The 19,044-nt window shown below is 39.1% G+C and overlaps 1 protein-coding gene and 1 long non-coding RNA gene across 2 annotated transcripts in view; both read left to right on the forward strand.

Moving 5' to 3' along the window:
- The first annotated feature begins 1,194 nt into the window (after positions 1-1,194).
- Positions 1,195-19,044, forward strand: part of LOC140941648 (uncharacterized) — a 563,750-nt gene continuing 545,900 nt past the window's right edge. Inside the window, exons 1-6 of the mRNA XM_073390668.1 lie at positions 1,195-1,496; positions 1,997-2,379; positions 3,113-3,241; positions 4,570-4,969; positions 5,320-5,504; positions 8,139-8,339. Of these exons, the coding sequence (XP_073246769.1) occupies positions 1,237-1,496; positions 1,997-2,379; positions 3,113-3,241; positions 4,570-4,969; positions 5,320-5,504; positions 8,139-8,339 (1,558 nt within the window). The 5' untranslated portion in view covers positions 1,195-1,236. The remainder of the gene's footprint in view (positions 1,497-1,996; positions 2,380-3,112; positions 3,242-4,569; positions 4,970-5,319; positions 5,505-8,138; positions 8,340-19,044) is intronic.
- On the forward strand, positions 10,673-14,735 carry LOC140941650 (uncharacterized). The gene is made up of 3 exons (XR_012166487.1): positions 10,673-10,686; positions 10,872-10,988; positions 14,714-14,735. It is a non-coding gene; the product is annotated as an uncharacterized lncRNA (long non-coding RNA).

The following is a 19,044-nucleotide window of genomic DNA, read 5'->3' on the forward strand; positions in this document are numbered from 1 at the left end:
TTAACCATAATCAGAACAGGGGGGCTTGAGGCCCCTCCCTTGTTAAAAAGTTAAATAACTTCAAAACCGTTCAAGCTATGACCTCCAAATTTAGCGACTTTCCATGAAATTTAACTGGGGACATTTTAAAATCGTCGTGACGTCTACGTCAACGACCGAATTTTGACAACCATGTTTAATTTTTTTTTAATTCGCATTTTTTCGGTTTAATTTCTATTTTACTTATTGAATTCCTATATTACACTAAATTTAGCATTATTATATCAAATTTATTATAACTGCTACTGTTTTCCAGGGTATTTGGTGACTAATTTGAAGGGAATTTGGATTCTGTCAGTAAATTCAACAATATGGCGTGAATTACGTCAAATTATGTCATTTTGTTAATCAAGCTACGTTTAAATGTTGGAAATGATAAGTACATTATTTTGTGTAATATTAGTGGCCGTATCATGAACGGTTTTGAATTTATAGAGGGGTAGGGTATGAAAAGGGTTAAAGAGGAACCTTTTGGGTTATTTATATAATCAACGTGTTTTGTGCTGGGGAATTCTTCTAAAAATACCTCAAATCGATGAGCAGTGCACCTCAGCTTGCGATAGGATCATCCGCTACTGGTCAGCGGATGCTCCACTTTGACAGCTGTCAACTGACTTGGAAACGTCGGTTTTCACTTTAATAACAAGCAAGGCAGCAAGGATGATACTGCGATCCTAAAACAAATAAGTTTTCAAGGCATCAACATGACACTAAAAACTCTCAAGAACGAGGCATTCACCTCCAAGACAGACTGCTCATTTGAACTCATCGGGTGCAGATGGCTGATAGAATTGTATAAACTGACTCCAGAATCTCTGTTGAAGGCTATCCCACCTTGGAAAAAAACAAAATGAACATTCCATATCACGTGTCTTCCACAATTCATCAACAGTGTCATGTTGATGTCTCGGAATAAATGACATGTCATAACATGAAGCAGTCAGTCTGTTTGTCTCACGGTCACGTTACAGCCAAAATTTCTTGGATGGATACACTACCAGATTTTCGTAATTGGCGTAGCTCTACTTTTATACTTAATTGCGTTGCCACTGTATATTCCCAACAGTGCCAGAAGCATTTCTGTTGTATGCAAATCATAAAGATATCAGGAGAGTCTCCCTGGACACCAATAATGATTCATTGATTCCCTTGGTCGGTGTCAAAGAGGCATATGCTCTAGACTTCAATGTACAGGAGATGCAAATCTACTGGACAGATACATCCCTCAGGTCTATAAACAGAGCTTTCCTCAATGGAAGCCAAATTGAGCACTTGATTGTTGTGGACTTGCCTCACCCTGATGGTTTGGCTGTGGACTGGATAGCCAAAAACCTGTACTGGACAGACTCTAAACATCAGAGAATAGAGGTGGCAAGACTTAATGGACAGCACAGGAAGATGTTGATTTGGAGGGACTTGTGGAAGCCGCGTGAACTTACTGTCAATCCAGTATCGGGGTAGGCGTGCAAAGGACAAATAAAATTTCTCGATGAATCCTTTACAGAGTTTCTTGCTGAATTTTTTTAAGACACAAATTTGAAACCACACAGAGCGTAGATTTAAAGTTAAATTTCCAAGGCTGTTGTGATAATGAAGGTCAATTCTCAGTCTGCAAGTTTCATGCTTTGCTGACCTTGATGTTAACTTTCACCAAAAGAAACTAAGAGCCCAAGTTCAATTGAAAGTCGAGGGTGCATTGAAGAATGCCCTACGCAACTACTGACTTCATGTGGCAGAAATTCTTCGTTTAATATTTACAAAAAATCATAAGTCTATTTGAATAAAGAATCTAGCATTTTATTCTGAGTGCCAGCCACCCCTTCAATTTATGATATGAAAATTGGTACGTTTTTAGCAATACTGAAAACATTCCAACGTTTTCTATCGCATTTCTCAAATACCTGCTTTGCTTGTGTAATGGCAGGTTTGGTTAAGGTCTTTCTTATTTGTACTACAGACATATGTACTGGGCAAATGGTGGAAGGGAGCCAACAATAGAGAGAGCAGACTTGGATGGCTCCAACAGACGCTTGATTGTCAATGTAACACGTCCAACTGGCTTGACAATTGACTATTCATTGGGGCTCATTTTCTGGGTTGATATTGAGAACCAGGTTATTGAGTGTGCAAACTTAGATGGAACAAACCGTCGAGTAGTTGCGTCAGGTCTTCCCATGCCTTTTGCCTTAACACAATACAAGGATTATATTTACTGGACTGACCATGCGCTTAACTCAATCTATCGTGCAAACAAGACAAATGGATTGGACCAGACAAGAATCAAATCCCACACTGATGACATTACGGATATTCTAGTGTTTCACAGCAGTAGGCAAGAAGGTTTGTGTATAATCACTTTTTTGATACTGTTATCCCTACAAGCCCAAATTTAATTGTACATTTATTTCCTGTGGTACTGTATTTGTAGGACAACCATGACCATTATTTTAACCTGATGTATGTATGTCGATAAGAAAGGTACAAATGTATGTAGGTTTGAAGATAGAGTTTGATTAGTACATGTACATGAAGGCAACTTAATTCAGGAAGGGTCGTCCTCAACCTACTCTGAACTAACAGTAATCGCGATTAATAAAGTGCACATGAGATTCCAGATCATGCGTGATAATGCATGTTTTGGCAATTGGGAAAGTGTGTGATGGAAATTGGAAGCAGATCTGTATTGAAATGAATTTACAACCTTAAATACAGATAGTAAACAGCATGTGTAAAAAATGATGATACTTCAAAATTAAAAGACTAAGGAGTATGCACAACGATTGATGTAATGGAATTTCCTCAAAAGCTTCTGTACTAGAACTGGATCTCACATCAAGTACTATACTGCACTGTTACAAGTAAATGAACAGAAATTTTATGATGTGTTCAAAGGAGAATCACGTGAAGATAATGCACGTTTAATTTTGTTTTAATTCAGGAATCATCATTGGTATACTTTTTGCTATTTTCTTTTTATGGTGTTTCCAAAGGACTTAAAAGGCGTTTTATGCCTAAATTGCACCTTAGACCTTGTTTGGTGAGCTTTGCCTAACACGTTTGCTTGTTTATTTAGGATGGAATTCCTGTGCCAGGCATAATGGCGGATGCAGCCACCTTTGCCTGGCTAAACCGGGCAAACGAATGGTGTGTTCCTGCCCAACTCACTACACCCTGTCGTCAACAGACATTAAGACTTGCAATGGTTAGTATTCTCCAACGTGAAAACGGTTTGTCACTAACAATTAAAGAGAATCCCTATTTCTAAAGCTCTGAGTTTCCCAAATCTCCAAACCGATATTGTTTTCATTCCCAACTCACGTTCCGTTATAAATAGTAAACGACAAACATTATTGCTCGAGTCATAGAAAGTTTACATTACGCAATAAAAGATTATTACAGCATGTACATTTAAATAAGTTTGTTACAAAAAGAAGGAAACTTGAATGAAGAATGGAAAGGAGAGGGGCACGTCTAGGTCAACCAATATTGTGTCCCTAAAATAACGTAATATACCACATAACATTGCGACTTTATCGACCAGTCAGGTCAATATTCAGAGTTAAATATCGTAGAATTCCAATAATAACGGCCTCCGTTAGGTCCCTTTATTTTCGGATTTAGCAGGCCAAAGGGGCCGTTACTTTCGGGTAGCCGTTACTTTCGGATGGTTAGAAAACATTTGTAATTCAGCACTGGTTTTACACAAAGAGGACGCATAACAGACATAAAAGAGGTCCTTCAGGTTGCAGGCTGGTTACGGTATTCATTATCCATGTAAGCAAAGTAAACTGTAACAAAAAAGGCTCAAATGTTCGTATACTATACGTCGAAAATAATGTTCGTATTATATGACAACTGTGATCACAAATACAGCTCTTATCTGTTTTCACGCGTTTTAGTTACTATGTTACCCGTATCCTTTGTTTATGAGAATACGGTACACAACTAAAATAGGAAAATATTGTGTGGCATTTGTTGTAAATTAAATAGGAAAATATTATTCGACCCCTACCTACTTGTATTTGTAACTACATACCGCACCTCTTGAAATGTTACATTAATGGTACAAAAATTATATATATGTTTTTTGAGTGGTCATTTTTTCAGGGGCTGCTATTATCGGGGGCGCCGTTACTTTCGGGGTTTAATAGCAAGGTAAAAAATTAACGTTACTTTCGGGTAACCGTTATTTTCGGGAGAGAATTCTACGGTACCATCAACTGACGTGATACAACTCACTCATCTGAAACATACATGTAGGTTGTCAAAACGTCTGTCACTGTCAACAACAGTCCTGTTGAGGACTATGCAAACCCGGATAATCATGCTCCACTTACTTCCAAAAATGACTCCTGGGTTAAGACCTTTTACATTAATACTGACTTGACTTCTTTACACCTCACTACGCTATCTGTAAATTTATTTCATCCCAATTTTTCAAACTACGTCATGTAGAAATGTAATGAACGTTACTGTTATCCCTGTGATGGCAGGATCAAACTCTTACAATCCTTCTCGTATTTTTTACAGCTCCTCGAGTATTCATGCTCTTCAGCACCACAACTGACATTCGGAGAATCCTATTCAACTCATCAGACAACCTAGAAGTCGTTTTACCTGTGCGTGGTCTGACGGATGTTCGTGCTATTGATTATGATGTCAATAGTCACCTCATCTACTGGATCGACAGTGCAGCGAAAGAAATAAGACGTGCTTTTCAAAATGGTAGCAATGCCAAGTCGATAGTCCGTGGAGAAGATTCCTCGCCTTACGATCTGGCTATTGACTCATACGGACAACAGCTGTTCTGGACAGACAGTGTGAAAAACAGCATTAACGTTTATAGCTTAAGAAAAGGGGTGTCTATGGGTGTGGTCTTTCATGAGAGAGATGTGCATCCACGGTCTATTGTGCTTTATCCAGAGAAGGGGTGAGTGAATTCTTTTTAATGCTGTTTGATTTATTTTATTTTAATTGGTTAGTAATCCCCTTAGCAATGGGCTAGATTTGCTAGATTGCAGAATACCAGGGCCACTAAATATCTAACTTAAAAAGCTGCTCCCGCAGTCCCACAGTCGTTCGATTTGTATAATAAATTCTGATATCGTCTGCGGGACTGTGTGAGCACTCGTTTTACTTCGGCATAATACAACACGACTGCCGGACTGCAGGAGTAGTTTTTCAAGTGAGATATTTAGTGGGCCGGGTATTCTGCATCGCTATTTCTTTCCACATAAACCAATAAAAAAATTGATTCTAATCAGTTTTTACCCTTTTCAGACAAATGTTCTTTACCAATGAAAAACCGGAGAAGAAATCTATCGTGCGTGCAACAATGGCTGGTGCGCACAAGTTGACACTCTTCAGCGCGGCATCCCCGGGGGATTTGGCAGTGGACAAGGCGAGAAACAGACTTTACTGGACAGACACTACTATGAAAAGGATTGAGTATGCCGATCTCACAGGTACAGGTTCGCTCTTAAATGCATTGTATGATTGCCACTCTTTTGTATGTTGCATATTTTGTCAAAACAAACAAACAAACAAACAAAACAAAAACAAATTAGTCAGTTAATAAAGCTTAGATTAGAACCAGTGACAATAATTAGGTATCCATTGATTGGCAAGAATAAAACGTTTTAGTACAGAAATTTAGTACAGAAGTTTTAGTGTGAAATTTCTTGGTGGGGTCAAAAGCGAAGCAAGAAGAAAGAAAAATGCACGTTTATTTTAAATATTTCAGAAGTGGTTTTCTTCTTTTCAAAAGGCCAATTTTCTGTTGCTAGTGCTCTTTAAAAGAGGTTTTTCCCTTCGTCTCCTTTATCAACGTAGTCCGCGTTCAATTGCGAAAAAAAAATTACCTTGTTGACAAGGTCATTTTTTGGCGACCATTTTCTTAACGTGTTACATGAAAGTAGATCGTGATTAAAATAAGGGCTTAGGGAACTGCACCCTCTTCTTCTTATTTTCAGCCCTCTTCTCTTGATGTCGATGAGAACTTTACGCGAGTTTAAAGTAAACGCCAACAACAAGAGTTACTATGGAATGCCGTTTGTATCAAAAATACTTCTTACCATATGTAAACCTTTACATTAAATATATAAAACATTTTGCTTTATGAATAAAACTTCTTAATTTTAGTATTAAGGTTATAGTGCACAATTAAAACTTGTTACAAAATATATAAAATTTGTTGAAAAATCTAAAACTTTTCACGAAAAATAAAACTTGTCACGCAATCCTGAAAAGTGCAGGGGCGGTTGCTTGGCAAAGGGTTGGTTTTAGTCCTCCATCAAGGCGGATGATTTTACATGCATTTTGCGCGATGAATTCAAACGATTTATTGAAGAACTTCCCTTCGAAGAGTTGAGGCAAAGTATTTTTACAGAAGAATTAGAAGTTGCGGATCGGTTACTTGCCCTTTCAGAAAATATTTGCCGCGAATTTGTGTTTTTCCTTCGCATCTTTGAGTCTCGGACCTGTGATATCAGTGAGGACATAACTGAGCTGATCAAACAACTCCTTAAAAAAAGGTCTAACTGAGAGGTATAGAGGGCGCGTAAATTGGCTTGAGGAAGACCGTGATGACAATAGTTTTCGATGCCAACCCGAACCCGTCGACGAAGGCAATGCAAGGTCAAGAGGACGGCCGCGGTTTACGTAGTTACTAAAACAAGGAATGACCTACAATGATCTACAATGACCTACAGTGATCTACAATGGCCTACAATGATCCACAATGATCTACAATGATCTACAATGACCTACAATGATCTACAATGAACTACTATGAGCTGCTAGGAGCTAAAATGAGTTAAAATAAGCCTACAATGAGCTACAAAATGACAGACAATGATGTTTGTCGTGTGTCATGCTTGGACGTGACACTAGGCTCATGGTATTAAATTGCCAAGCACATTTTGAAAAGGCAAAACAAAAATAAAGCCTGATCTCAGGTAACTTGAGAAACTTGAAAATAAATTATTGCAATCGCGTTTTTACCGGCAACACTATTATAACCTGTATTGATGGAAGTCATCCTGCGCCTGCGTGAATCCAGTGTATTGTCACAGTACTGTTTAATTTGTTTGAAAAAAAGACAACACAAAACACAACTAACGCGCAAGGTTGCAAGGGATGGTTTGGACAAAAGTCACAGTACTGTGACAATACACTGGATTCATGCAGGCGCAGGATGACTTCCATCAATACAGGGTATAATAGTGTTACCGGTAAAAACGCGATTGCAATAATTTATTTTCAAGTTTCTCAAGTTACCTGAGATCAGGCTTTATTTTTGTTTTGCCTTTTCAAAATGTGCTTGGCAATTTAATACCATGAGCCTAGTGTCCCGTCCAAGCGTGACACACGACAAACATCATTGTCTGTCAATTTGTAGCTCATTGTAGGGCTTATTTTAACTCATTTTAGCTCCTAGCAGCTCATAGTAGCTCATTGTAGATCATTGTAGGTCATTGTAGGTCATTGTAGATCATTGTAGGTCATTCCTTGTTTTAGTAACTACGCCGCGGTTTAGCGTTTCTCAGTCGCAAATCACAGTTCCAAGACTCAAAGATGCGAAGGAAAAACACAAATTCGCGGCAAATCCTTTCTGAAAGGGCAAGTAACCGATCTGCAACTTCTAATTCTTCTGTAAAAATACTTTGCCTCAACTCTTCGTAGGGAAGTTCTTCAATAAATCGTTTGAATTCATTGCGCAAAATGCATGTAAAATCATCCGCCTTGATGGAGGACTAAAACCAACCCTTTGCCAAGCAACCGCCCCTGCACCTTTTAGGATTGCGTGACAAGTTTTATATATTGACAAGTTTTATATATTGTGAAAAGTTTTATATTTTTCAACAAGTTTTATATATTTCGTAAGAAGTTTTAATTGTGCACTATAACCTTAATACTAAAATTAAGACGTTTTATTCATAAAGCAAAATGTTTTATATATTTAATGTAAAGGTTTACATATGGTAAGAAGTATTTTTGATACAAACGGCATTCCATAAGTTACAGTTAAAGAACTATACTTGAATTGTGTCTTCAGTAATTAACACATGTAGCTCACAGTCGAATAAAAAACCTTATAGGAATGAACCGGGCCACACTGATTGAGACGAATGTGTTACAGCCTGTTGGCTTAGCAGTCCATGGAAGTTATGTGTACTGGATAGATCGTGAGTCCCGCAATGTCATGAAAATCAGGGAGGATGACGTTCGTGGCCGAACAGTGCAAGCAGCTATTGATGATTTATCTGACATGATTGTCGTTGATACACTGAACACATCAGGTGTGAAAGTTCTTTCATTTTGCACTTCTTCTTTTTGGCGATTTTTTATAATTCAAGTGGTTATAAATAAGGATTGTGTTGTCGTATTTGCTGGTCAGTATGTAGGGTGGCTTTGAGGGCTTATACGGCGTACAGGACGACGACAACGACAGCGTAAAGAAAAACTTAGGGTTAATAAGCCAAACAACCACTTTGCTCGGATCACTTCGTTTGGTGCATTTTTTACCGCCCTCTGTACAACTGGGCCGTTAGATTACTATATGCAATGCGATGTAGGTATGGGGGGGTTAATCAGACGATGCGAAGTATTCCTTTCCCTTTGCGAACTTTGTTGCGGCACCTACAAACAAAGTATAGGAAAATACGCCAACATTTGGCTTGAGTGCGGTGTAAAGGTTGAACGACCGGAAATTCACGTTATTAGGGGCCTTGTCACGGCAGTCCAGTATTTTGTCTAATTTTGCCAGTTACTCGCCCTCGATCGCTATGGAACTGAAAGTCAGCAAAGAAATTACATGTAAATGACAAAATCAGAGACCCGAGACAAACATATATGTCTCCTGAGCATTATTCTTGAAGTTGCAAGAGGCAGGGATCATCTTTGAAAAACTGTTAGGCTGAACAGTCAAAAATCCTAATTTCAATCCGTTTCAGTCTTCTTCAATTTTGCCCATCCGTGACATCTGTTGTTTCTGTTATGTTATTTTAACCTTCCTTTAACGTTTTAAGCGGTTATTTTCATGTTTCTCTTAATTTAACGGGCATTTTGTAATTTCCTAATTTGACTGAATTTAAAAGCAAAGACGTTTTTGAGCGACGTACGTCAACCGGAAGCTAGCGGTCCTTTTTCATCTTTGGTCGGTGATTTGCCCAAATTTTTGGAAAAAATTGTCTCTATAATAGTAAAGACACTTAGAAATAAAAGTCAAGGTGCATTAAAATGAAAAAAGACCTCACTTGCGGTAGTCTGCTACACGGCCGTTTTTAGTGTCGTCACGCAACGCTCCTCCCCACTAAGCGTTGCGTGACGACACTAAAAACGGCTGTGTAGCAGACTACACTTGCGGTTGACTTGCGTCGCTCAAAAACGCCTTTGCTGAAGCTCCCTATCAATGCCGTTTTCACTTCCGTCGCCGTCGTCCTTTTGAGGCTATCACGACAATACATTTGCTTGATTAATTCGCTTACGTTACAATAAACCGCTTGAGGGAATACTTTAAAACCAGTTTGGTTGCTCTAACAGGTCCAAAGGAAAACATTAATAAGTCACGTCATCGATTTTGCAGTACTGCATAACCCAAGAATTCCCCTTGTGGGGTCACGTGGGGGAAGTTTCCTTGTTACAGTCAACGCCCGATAACTCGAAACTTCAAGGGAAATCGAGTTAGCGGGAGTTCGAAGCAAATAACCGGAAATAAGAAAATGGGATGGGGAATGAATGCAAGTAACATGCGCACTTCAAAACTTGATTGATACACAATGCTGGACACTGTATTTAAACTGGACTGACTAAATAGTAAAGACAAAGACCATATGGTTTTTAAAATAATTTCAACATTTCGGACTGCAGTATACTTGTGTTTTCGACTTGTCAGGCGTTAAAACATGGTTAAGTTATCGAGGGTAAATATCGAGGGTAAAACGTGGGATTTGACTTGGCATATTTATTACTATTTAGTTTCGTACCACACGGCATGTGCGGGAACCCTCAGATAAAATTGCCAACAAAAAGTTTGTTACAACATACGCTACAATTACAAACGCGCGCGCAGAATTTGAATCAAAAAACTATTGCGTGACAACGGAAGATGTAAAGCTGCTAAGAAGGAATTTGCGCGCGTGCTTGTAGGAAGTTACAAGTTTGTTTCGCTTGTTTAAGCTTGCCAGATCGGGTCTGCAAATGATAAAATATTTTTCCCACATGTACAAATTACAGCGATTTGAAGCGAGGGTAAATTTATAGAGAAATTATCTGAAGGGAAACAAAAATTGCTTCGAATTAGCGGGAAATTCGAGTTTCCGAGGGTAAAATTGTAGTAAATGCACGAAGGAAATCCAGGGGAAATCGATTTAGGTTCGAGCTTGCGCAAAGTTCAAATTAGCTAGGGCTCGAGTTATCGGGAGTCTACTGCAGTTTTAGTCAATCATAGTGAGCCTAGCTACCTTACTGGTACTTACGCGGGTGGACAGTATTTGGCAGGGGTTTATTTGCGCGATTTCAAGAGGCAAATATGATATGATAAAAATGGCGAAATTTCGCGATTTAAGCGTTCTGAACTGCATGGGCATGCTCAGTGTTCTTGTCCCATGGATATGAATCTTGCTGAAAACAATTCTACTTGCAGAGGTTAGTTGTCTTATCACTACTATGATTGACAATTTAAGAAGTGAAATGATTTACAATAAAGAAAGGAGCACTATTAATTTTACTGTTTGTAACTAACTGACAGTGTTTTAGCACCTGTCTTTTAAGACAGTGAAAAGTTGCTGCCAAAATGTATGAAATTTATCAAGAAAATTATTCTTTAACAGCTCCGAAGACGTGTGATCCAGAGCAATTTACTTGTTCCAACGGACAATGCATTCCTCAAGGTTGGATCTGTGATGACAGCGAGGACTGCAATGATGGTTCCGACGAACAAAACTGCCGTAAGTCCCTTTACTAACGTTTTCTACCTGGAATGATTTCTTTGAATGTAGGAATACTTTCGGTTAAGCGGAGATCCGTGTGACCCTCGCTTATGCCCGGTTAATAGAGATGTCCTGTCATTGCAATTTTGTCGTACAGAAAATGAGGGGAAAACGTTTTGGAATTTCAGACCATGTCCTCTAAATTAATTCGGTGTCTGTTTAATAAATGTTTAATCAGTCAATCAGTCAATCAATCAATCAATCAATCAAACTTTATTTAACGAGGGTGACACGTAATACAGTCGACTCTCTTTTAACGGACACCTCTATAAGACGGACACCTTCCATAAAAAGGACACCTAGAGTTGGTCCCTGCCCTTCTTTACTCCCTTTATTTGACTCTCTATAAGACGGACACTTACTGGCGGTCCCAATCTGTCCCCCAATCTGTCCGTCTTAGAGGGAGTTGACTGTAGTGGAAAAAAACACTAACAAACTTATGGCCCTCACCTATGGGATAGATTACGGTTGTGTTTTCACTAGGCCGATTTACTAGCTAAACATTCATTGTAGGGTTTTGTTTAGGGACGGACCATTACAAAACTTAGTGGGGAGGGGGGGGGGGGGGCGGGCGAAGTACAAAAAAATATTCGCTCAAGGAGAAATTAAATGAAGAAAAATTCATGGCCAAAAAAATTCATACAAGGAATCTGATGACGAAAAAAAAAAGCTGCGGCTCAAAAATTCCCCACCCACCCATAGCTTTTCTCATGGTCCGTCCCCTACAAACCGACTTTTACTATTTGAACGTGACAACTGTTTACACTGTGAAATTTAACCCGCAATCTAAGCCGCTAACTCAGAGGATTCAAATAGCTGAAAGCGCGCCATAATCAAAAATGGCGGGGGACGAAGCGCTTGTAATGACTTCTCTAGTGATTACTTTCGCCTTTTTTTTGCAAAGGAGAAGGAGTTTTATTCAGTGAATGAGGCTTATGTCTCGCTGCTTGAAGGGGGAGACGGATGAGGCATAAATGGTAGTGGAACTACTTAAAAAACTTGCGATGGGTTGTAATCAAGAGCAATAATGGGACAGAGACGGAAACGCCCAGTCTAGCCCTTGGGATATGTGAATTTCACCAAACGTATTTTTAGACTAATTAAACACTTAAATTAATCGGAAATTGGTTTCCCGAGAGGTCCGCAAACTTTTATTCAGCGCTGTCAAGTAATAATGGCGTCCCGCGTGGAGGTGCGTTTCATCAACCAAAGTGATTTTGTAAAAAAAGGAAATGGTTTTCTCTTAAAAGGTTGTCCCGATTGGGAGCTAGATTCCTCGATTTCGTTGGAAATGACTGATTTCCTAGATGATATTTCAGTTTGTTTATTAGGAGGAATTGAAGTCCGCGGACAGCGATCCTGTTCATGAAATTTCAATTTCGGTACTGGAACCTCGGCAGGAAGAAATAAACAACAGCAAAAGGCAAACGGAGGAGTGGCAATAATCGTCGCACAAAACAATCGAAGCGGCCAAACGTCAATTCCAGTGAAGCGACGTCGACGCTCGATTCGAACGAAAACGCTAAAATGCAAGCAAATCACAGCAGAAATCAAAACAGGAAAGCAGCAGAGGTGCTAACAAAAAAAGGACTAGAAAGTAAACTTCCCCCATGTGTCAGAACTCCGTATCACAATAAGCTCTAACAATAAGTCATGAAAAACTTTGAAACCAATCAAAAGCAATGGCTAATCGAAGAAATACTCGACGCTCAGAACGTTGTATCTAAAACCTGTTTCTTCAGTGGCAGAGGACGCAAACAAAACCCGCCAAGTTCATTTGACGTTCGATGTTGTGGGCCCAGCGTGTCAAAACATTGTAGGAAACCATCACATTCGCGGACTAAAGAAAATCGCTTTTAGTTATTCAGATCCAGGAGGCACTTTGTAGAAAATTAAACAACCTAAAACCTTATTTAGCTGCAACAAAGAGCGTTAGTTTTGGATCAGAGGGCCAATCCTGCCGACCAGAAACAAAACCCACAGAAAATCAATGTGTGTCATGACCTCGCAATGTGAAACAAGCAGCAAAAATCACATTTGTTAAATCAAAACTTAGAACCCTCCAGAGCATAATCTACCCACCAGAAGGAAAAAACTTATTGGAACAAGCAGCATCATTTTAAGCACTGAAATGTGCTCATCAGGCTCATCTTAATATTGATGCCGAAATCTAGACGCCTGTAACTCTCACTCGAAAAGGGTCATCTTCAATATGCAACAGTCGATCGCCATCAGAATATTCTGCTTTGTTTGCTTTAAGGCAGTCACGTGTGGACTTGATGATGCTTCAAACAATCGATTAAAATGAGCGGACGTCCCAGGAATTAGATTTCCGTTTAATTATAACCTCTGAAAATAACTTTAGTGAAATTCACATATCCCGGCCAACGCCCTAAGATTCCCTCTCTGTCCCATTATGGCTCTTGGTTGTAATGCGGTAAATGGTTCTGCAAACGGGCACTCTGAAAAAGATAAGGACCTGGCCGAAGAACTGGAGAATCCAAGGGGGTCAGTGGGTTTGTAAATCGAAAAAAAATGACTGTTGGAATCGTTTGCCATGTTGAAGTCGGCGTTGCTAAAACGAGGGTAAGGGTGAGGGAGAGGGAAGGGTAAGGGTACGGGTGGAGGGTGAGGGTGGGGGTGAGGTTAGGGTGAGGGATTGCTACTATAAGAAAAAAAAAAACAAGGAAAATATAACAGCTGTGCAACAATCGAGTTATGGATGCACGCAGGAGTTTGCTAAGCACTCAAGAAGCTGGAGTTGCTCTCGGCTACTCCTCGAGATATTTCTTCGTCAGAGAATCTGTATGGTTATCAAAACTAATCTCCTCATCAATTTCAAGTCCCAATAACTTAACGCTATCAACTTGTTCTAGTCGAGTCCCATTTAACTCAATATTGAGCTGTTTTTCCCTTGTGGTAAGCTTTGACTTCAAAGTTCCTCGATACACTTATAGTCTACTGATCATATTAAAGTTGTATCGTCGGCAAATAGATCTACTTGGGTATTTAAGTATAGGGGCTGGTCTTCAAAAAAGATCACAAACAAAAGAGGTCCTAAGATAGAGCCTTGGTGTACCCCTGATATGATGGTCCTTGTGGATGAGTGACTCTTAAATGTAACATACTGCAATTGCGATCGTTAAGATAACATCTGAACCAGGCTAAGGCACTGGGATCCAGCCTATACACTTCAAGTTTAGCAAGGAGAATCGAATGGTCGACCATATAAAATGTTTTTTTTGTAGTCGACTGTTACAATTCCATTGACTCGATCACAGTCCAAATTAAATTGGAGGGACTCAATTAAATTAGCAAGTGTAGTCTCTGTACTGAGGATTTTTCTGAACTCTGTTTGATTGATATAATTAAGGTCATTGTTGAACAGACAATTTGATAAACAATCGTGCACATGCCGTTCTATCTCCTTGGAGAGCAATTACTCGTACATGTAATACGGAAATAGGGCGGTAGTTGTTTACATCACACAGTCGACCAGCCTTACGCAATGCAGTCACCTTGACGTTTTCCACAGTGATGGAAATTTAACTGGCGAGATCGGCTGTAATTCGCTTAAAACTAAAGTTGATATATTCGTCTAACAGACGCAACCTTTGTTAGATTCTCAGAAGAAGATTGAAATTAAATGACAAATCTCACTTTGGAATTTGATCCCTCAACAGCAAAATGCCCTAAAGACGAGGTACGATGTGATGGAGGAAAATGCATCAGTGTGACGAAGCTTTGCGACGGCAACACCGACTGCGAGGACGGCTCGGATGAGGAGCAGGACAATTGTCGTAAGACTGAAGCTTCAGAGTCATTGTCCCTTTAACTCTGACATAAGCGCGTATATTCGCTAAAGCCTGTTCTCATTTCTCTTCTTTTAATTCTGACTGAAGAGAATTTCTTTTACAATCAAGGCCTTTTGGCGACGTTTCCTTTATTCTGACAATCTTAGCAGTAATTATACTAACTTAAACGGACGTCAAAATAACAACCCTAAAGTTGATCTTTTCTGTCTTTCATTGCTCTGACTCGATAACGCCATACTACCGGAGCCAAAAACCTCTCACAACTCGTTGTGTCCGACAGAAGTATCCAATGGCTTAAGGTTATGGACAAAGCGCAATCATTTTTGTTTGACGATGTGCTGCAGGGTGTCTAAAACCTTTGCCATAATTAAGCAAAAGAAATTTCTTCACAGATATACTTTTCCGTTTTGCAGCAATCAAATGTGCGAATGATGAATTCAGGTGCGCGACGGCTTGCATTACAAAAGATTGGGTTTGCGATAACCATGATGATTGTGGTGACGGTGCTGATGAGAGAGGCTGTGACGTCATTACAGGTACGCATGTTCCCTTTACTCAGCAGCAATAATCTTTATGGAAATCAAAATGTTACAAATATAGACTGATTGCTTATAGCGAGGCTAATCGAGGCAAGTAGTTTGAGGACATATCACTAACAGACCATAATACGCCACTTCCACATTTCTCATAGTGCACCTTATTTGCCCCCCAAAATTTTGCATAACCTTTGTTCTTCATTTCTCCAGGGCATCACAATCTTCCCAAGAGAAATTGAAATCAATGGTTATGCAAAACTTTGGGGGGTGGGGGGAAATAAGGTGCATTAATGATGGGAAATGTGGAATTGGCGTATACAGTTTTCCAATATTTTTCCAATCCCGGGTTAGTGTTGTATTGCGTATATCTTAAGTATAGTGGTAAACAGTCTATAAGAATGTTAGATGTCACGGTAATGTTGTAGGTGTCATGCACTAAGGTAGAGGAAAGTTAAAGTAAAGCGAGGGCAAAGGGAAAATATTTTAAGAGATGGGTACGGGAAGGGCTTAATCGCTAATGAAATGTGTCACAATTCATCACGTGGAACATTCTTTTCTGTTAAAGCAAAGTCTTATCTAATTGTGTCTTGGCTGCCTGTCCCCAGGCAGTAAGGCCGTAGGCATATATATCTATCTATGTCATAAAAGGAAAGTGATATGCCTCTGGCTTTACACTATTATAACTCCCATTTTTGACGTTAAATGAGTAACATGATATTTCCAACAAAGCTTGCTATCAATGAATTACGACCCTTGCATTGGTAAAATATTCCTTACGCTTTAATTTACTGAATCAAGAGCCATATTGACTGAATGAATTCGGTTGACTTTGTCATATATAATCTAAACCGTTTTGTGAGGGTGGAAAACAGCAAAATAAATTTAATTCATATTTAGGGGTAGTTGGCACTTAGTCTGTCACAGAAATTTAGTAGTTCAGCATTTTACAACGGCGATTTAAGAAACATATTTAAATCCCTGTCAGCATTCAAAAAATTGTGTATGGTCAGCAAATAAAAGAAAATCCTACTTTATTTAATATAATATAATATAAATAAAAAACAACAAAGTTCTCAAAACCTAGGCCTGTGGAACACCACAAGAGGTTTTCTCTTTAAAAAAAAAAAAGAGAGAGAGATATGAGAACCAACCAGGGTGGTTTGTGCTTCTGGCTAAGTATAAACAGAACTGTTTATTGACAGATTCGGAAGAGAGACATCTTTTTCAGTAGAATATAATAATTGACGACAGCGTATGCTTTTTCGACAAAACGCCAACTTAAAACTAGTCTCCCTCGCAGCCGTTATTTGGATGTCTTGCGTGACATCCAAAAAACGGCTGCGAGGGAGACTAACTTAAAACATGCGTCGAAATTATCCTTGTTTCCCTGAATTCTGTTTACAATGCTTCAAATGGCACGTTCCGTTGAAAGTTTTCTCAAAAGCTATCATATTTGCAAAAAATATATATTTTGTTAGTTTTGAAATTGCTTTAATTGTTTTAGACGATTATACACTTTATTTTTTAAAGGATTCAGCTGAAAACTGAAAGACGAAAAATAGACTTATAATTAGTAGGGTCAGTTTCGCATCATCATTAAAATCGGGATGGTTACAACATGCTTGAATTTAGAGGCGAAGGATTTACTCTCCACCGAAATGTGTTCACAATCTCTTCACTCGTGACGAATGTGATGATGCTGCGAACGTCAATAAGGCAAGCATTTTCCCTTTTTTAGTGCTTCCTAACAAGTCCTTCGCTGTCTTGTGCATAGAGACGCCGTTTGCTCTCAAAATCCCATGTCCTTTTTAAAGCTACAGTCACCTCTTTCTGGTCATGGTGTCACATCGCAGAGTTCTGGCTCGATTGTTTAACTGATATTTAGTAGTATTAGCCTTGAAAAATATATGAAAACTCTCATTCGGCCATGCTATTCTTCAACAGAAAAATGCCTTGAAGGTGAGATGAGATGTGATGGAGGAAAATGCATCAATGTGACGAAGCTTTGCGACGGTATATCCGATTGCGAGGACCTTTCGGATGAGGAGCAGGACAAATGCCGTAAGTCTGAAGCTTCATTATTAATCATTGTCCCTTTAGCCCCTAATACTAATTAAAATCAGCATGTATATGCTTTTTACTGCTCTCAATATATCCCACTATACTAGCTGAAAAGAGAATTTCTACAGCAATCTAAAAGGAGGGAAAACTATAAAAATGTAGTGGTGGTGGTGTGGTGGTGGTGGTGGTGCTGGAGGGAAAGCAATAGAAATATGGAGAAGGAAAAAAGGAAAGAGGGAAAGCGAAAAATTGCTTTTCGTGGTAGAGAAAGCTACAAAGTTTGCCTTTATTCTCATTAAATATGCACTATTGCGAGCCAAGAATCAGTAACCCTAGACACGAGTAGTCCCCATTTTTCCTCAGGGATAGTAGAGCGAGCGAAACGCAAGCGCGCGTGAAAATCACCGCCCCGTCTCGCCTTTCTCGCGTGGGGTGCTTTTCACGCGCGCTTGCGTTTCGCTCCCTCTACTATTCCTGAGGAAAAATGGGGACTACTCGCAGTCTACAGTGACCCCGAACTATAGAAATTTGTTGGACAATGAGAGCAGGAAATAGAACTTGCATAGTCGTTACCACTCAGTGATTTTAAGTCGCAGGCGAGTACGCGCTTATTCCTTTGACAACATGAATCATCTAACGAATGCTTTCCTTAGTTTTTAGTCAACCAAACAAAAAACAAAATCTTCATCGACCCAGAAATGACTAGAAAACCAGTCTAATGGCTTAACCACATGACCTTATCTTAATGAGATTCCTCCGCATTTTATTCATGAGATAAAGACAAAATTCCATGACGTCATCGGCGTTAATGTATTCCCCCTCGAAAATAAGTATAACTCTGTCCCTTCTATACTATTGTTATTTTAGGCAAAAAAAAGACCAAACGTTGATTTAAAACGTTTTAGTAAAATCTATTTGCTTCTTATCCTTCACTTAATAATATTAAAATCTTTAATGAATTTATTCTCAGCTTAAAACAAAATGTCGTAGAAAGATCTACAAAGTGGACTTTTTGTTTTCAGTGCCGACCAAAGTCAAGAAGACATCGAGCTGGGTCAATGTCGGTTTAGCTGTGGGTATATGTTTTGGTATCCTCATACTGATTACTTGCCTTATCGTAGGAAAGTTGTGGTATCGTCGGTCAAGACATGCTAAAAAGGTGAACCTTTACGCCGTTTACATGGATGTGTAACAAAAACAACAACCAGCAAGCATTTAATTATTTATTTGTTGCCATTTTGAAACTTTTACATCGATTTTTTTTACATCGATGACAATAACTCGGAGCAATGCACTGCGAGAAACGCAGAATGTCCTTCCAGAGTCGGTACGACAGTTATCGAAACAGTTCTTTCTAAACCGGTTTATCACTGTATTTGATGTTCATATGTATGTAATAGAATGCCAAAACGCGTGTGCTGAAAAAAAAAGAGACAACTATAAAATAAAAAAGGAGAAAGTTTGCGGTTCCTTGCGGGACACGAATCAACTTTCCCTTAAAATCAGTGGCTTGCGTTTTATCCATTACACGAAATCTAAACATCCCCCTTTGACAAAGGGATCGAACGAACTTTTTTCAAACAAGTTTAGCTTAAATGGCCG

The sequence above is a fragment of the Porites lutea genome, chromosome 6 (genome assembly GCF_958299795.1).
Source record: "Porites lutea chromosome 6, jaPorLute2.1, whole genome shotgun sequence".
Lineage (NCBI taxonomy): Eukaryota > Metazoa > Cnidaria > Anthozoa > Scleractinia > Poritidae > Porites > Porites lutea.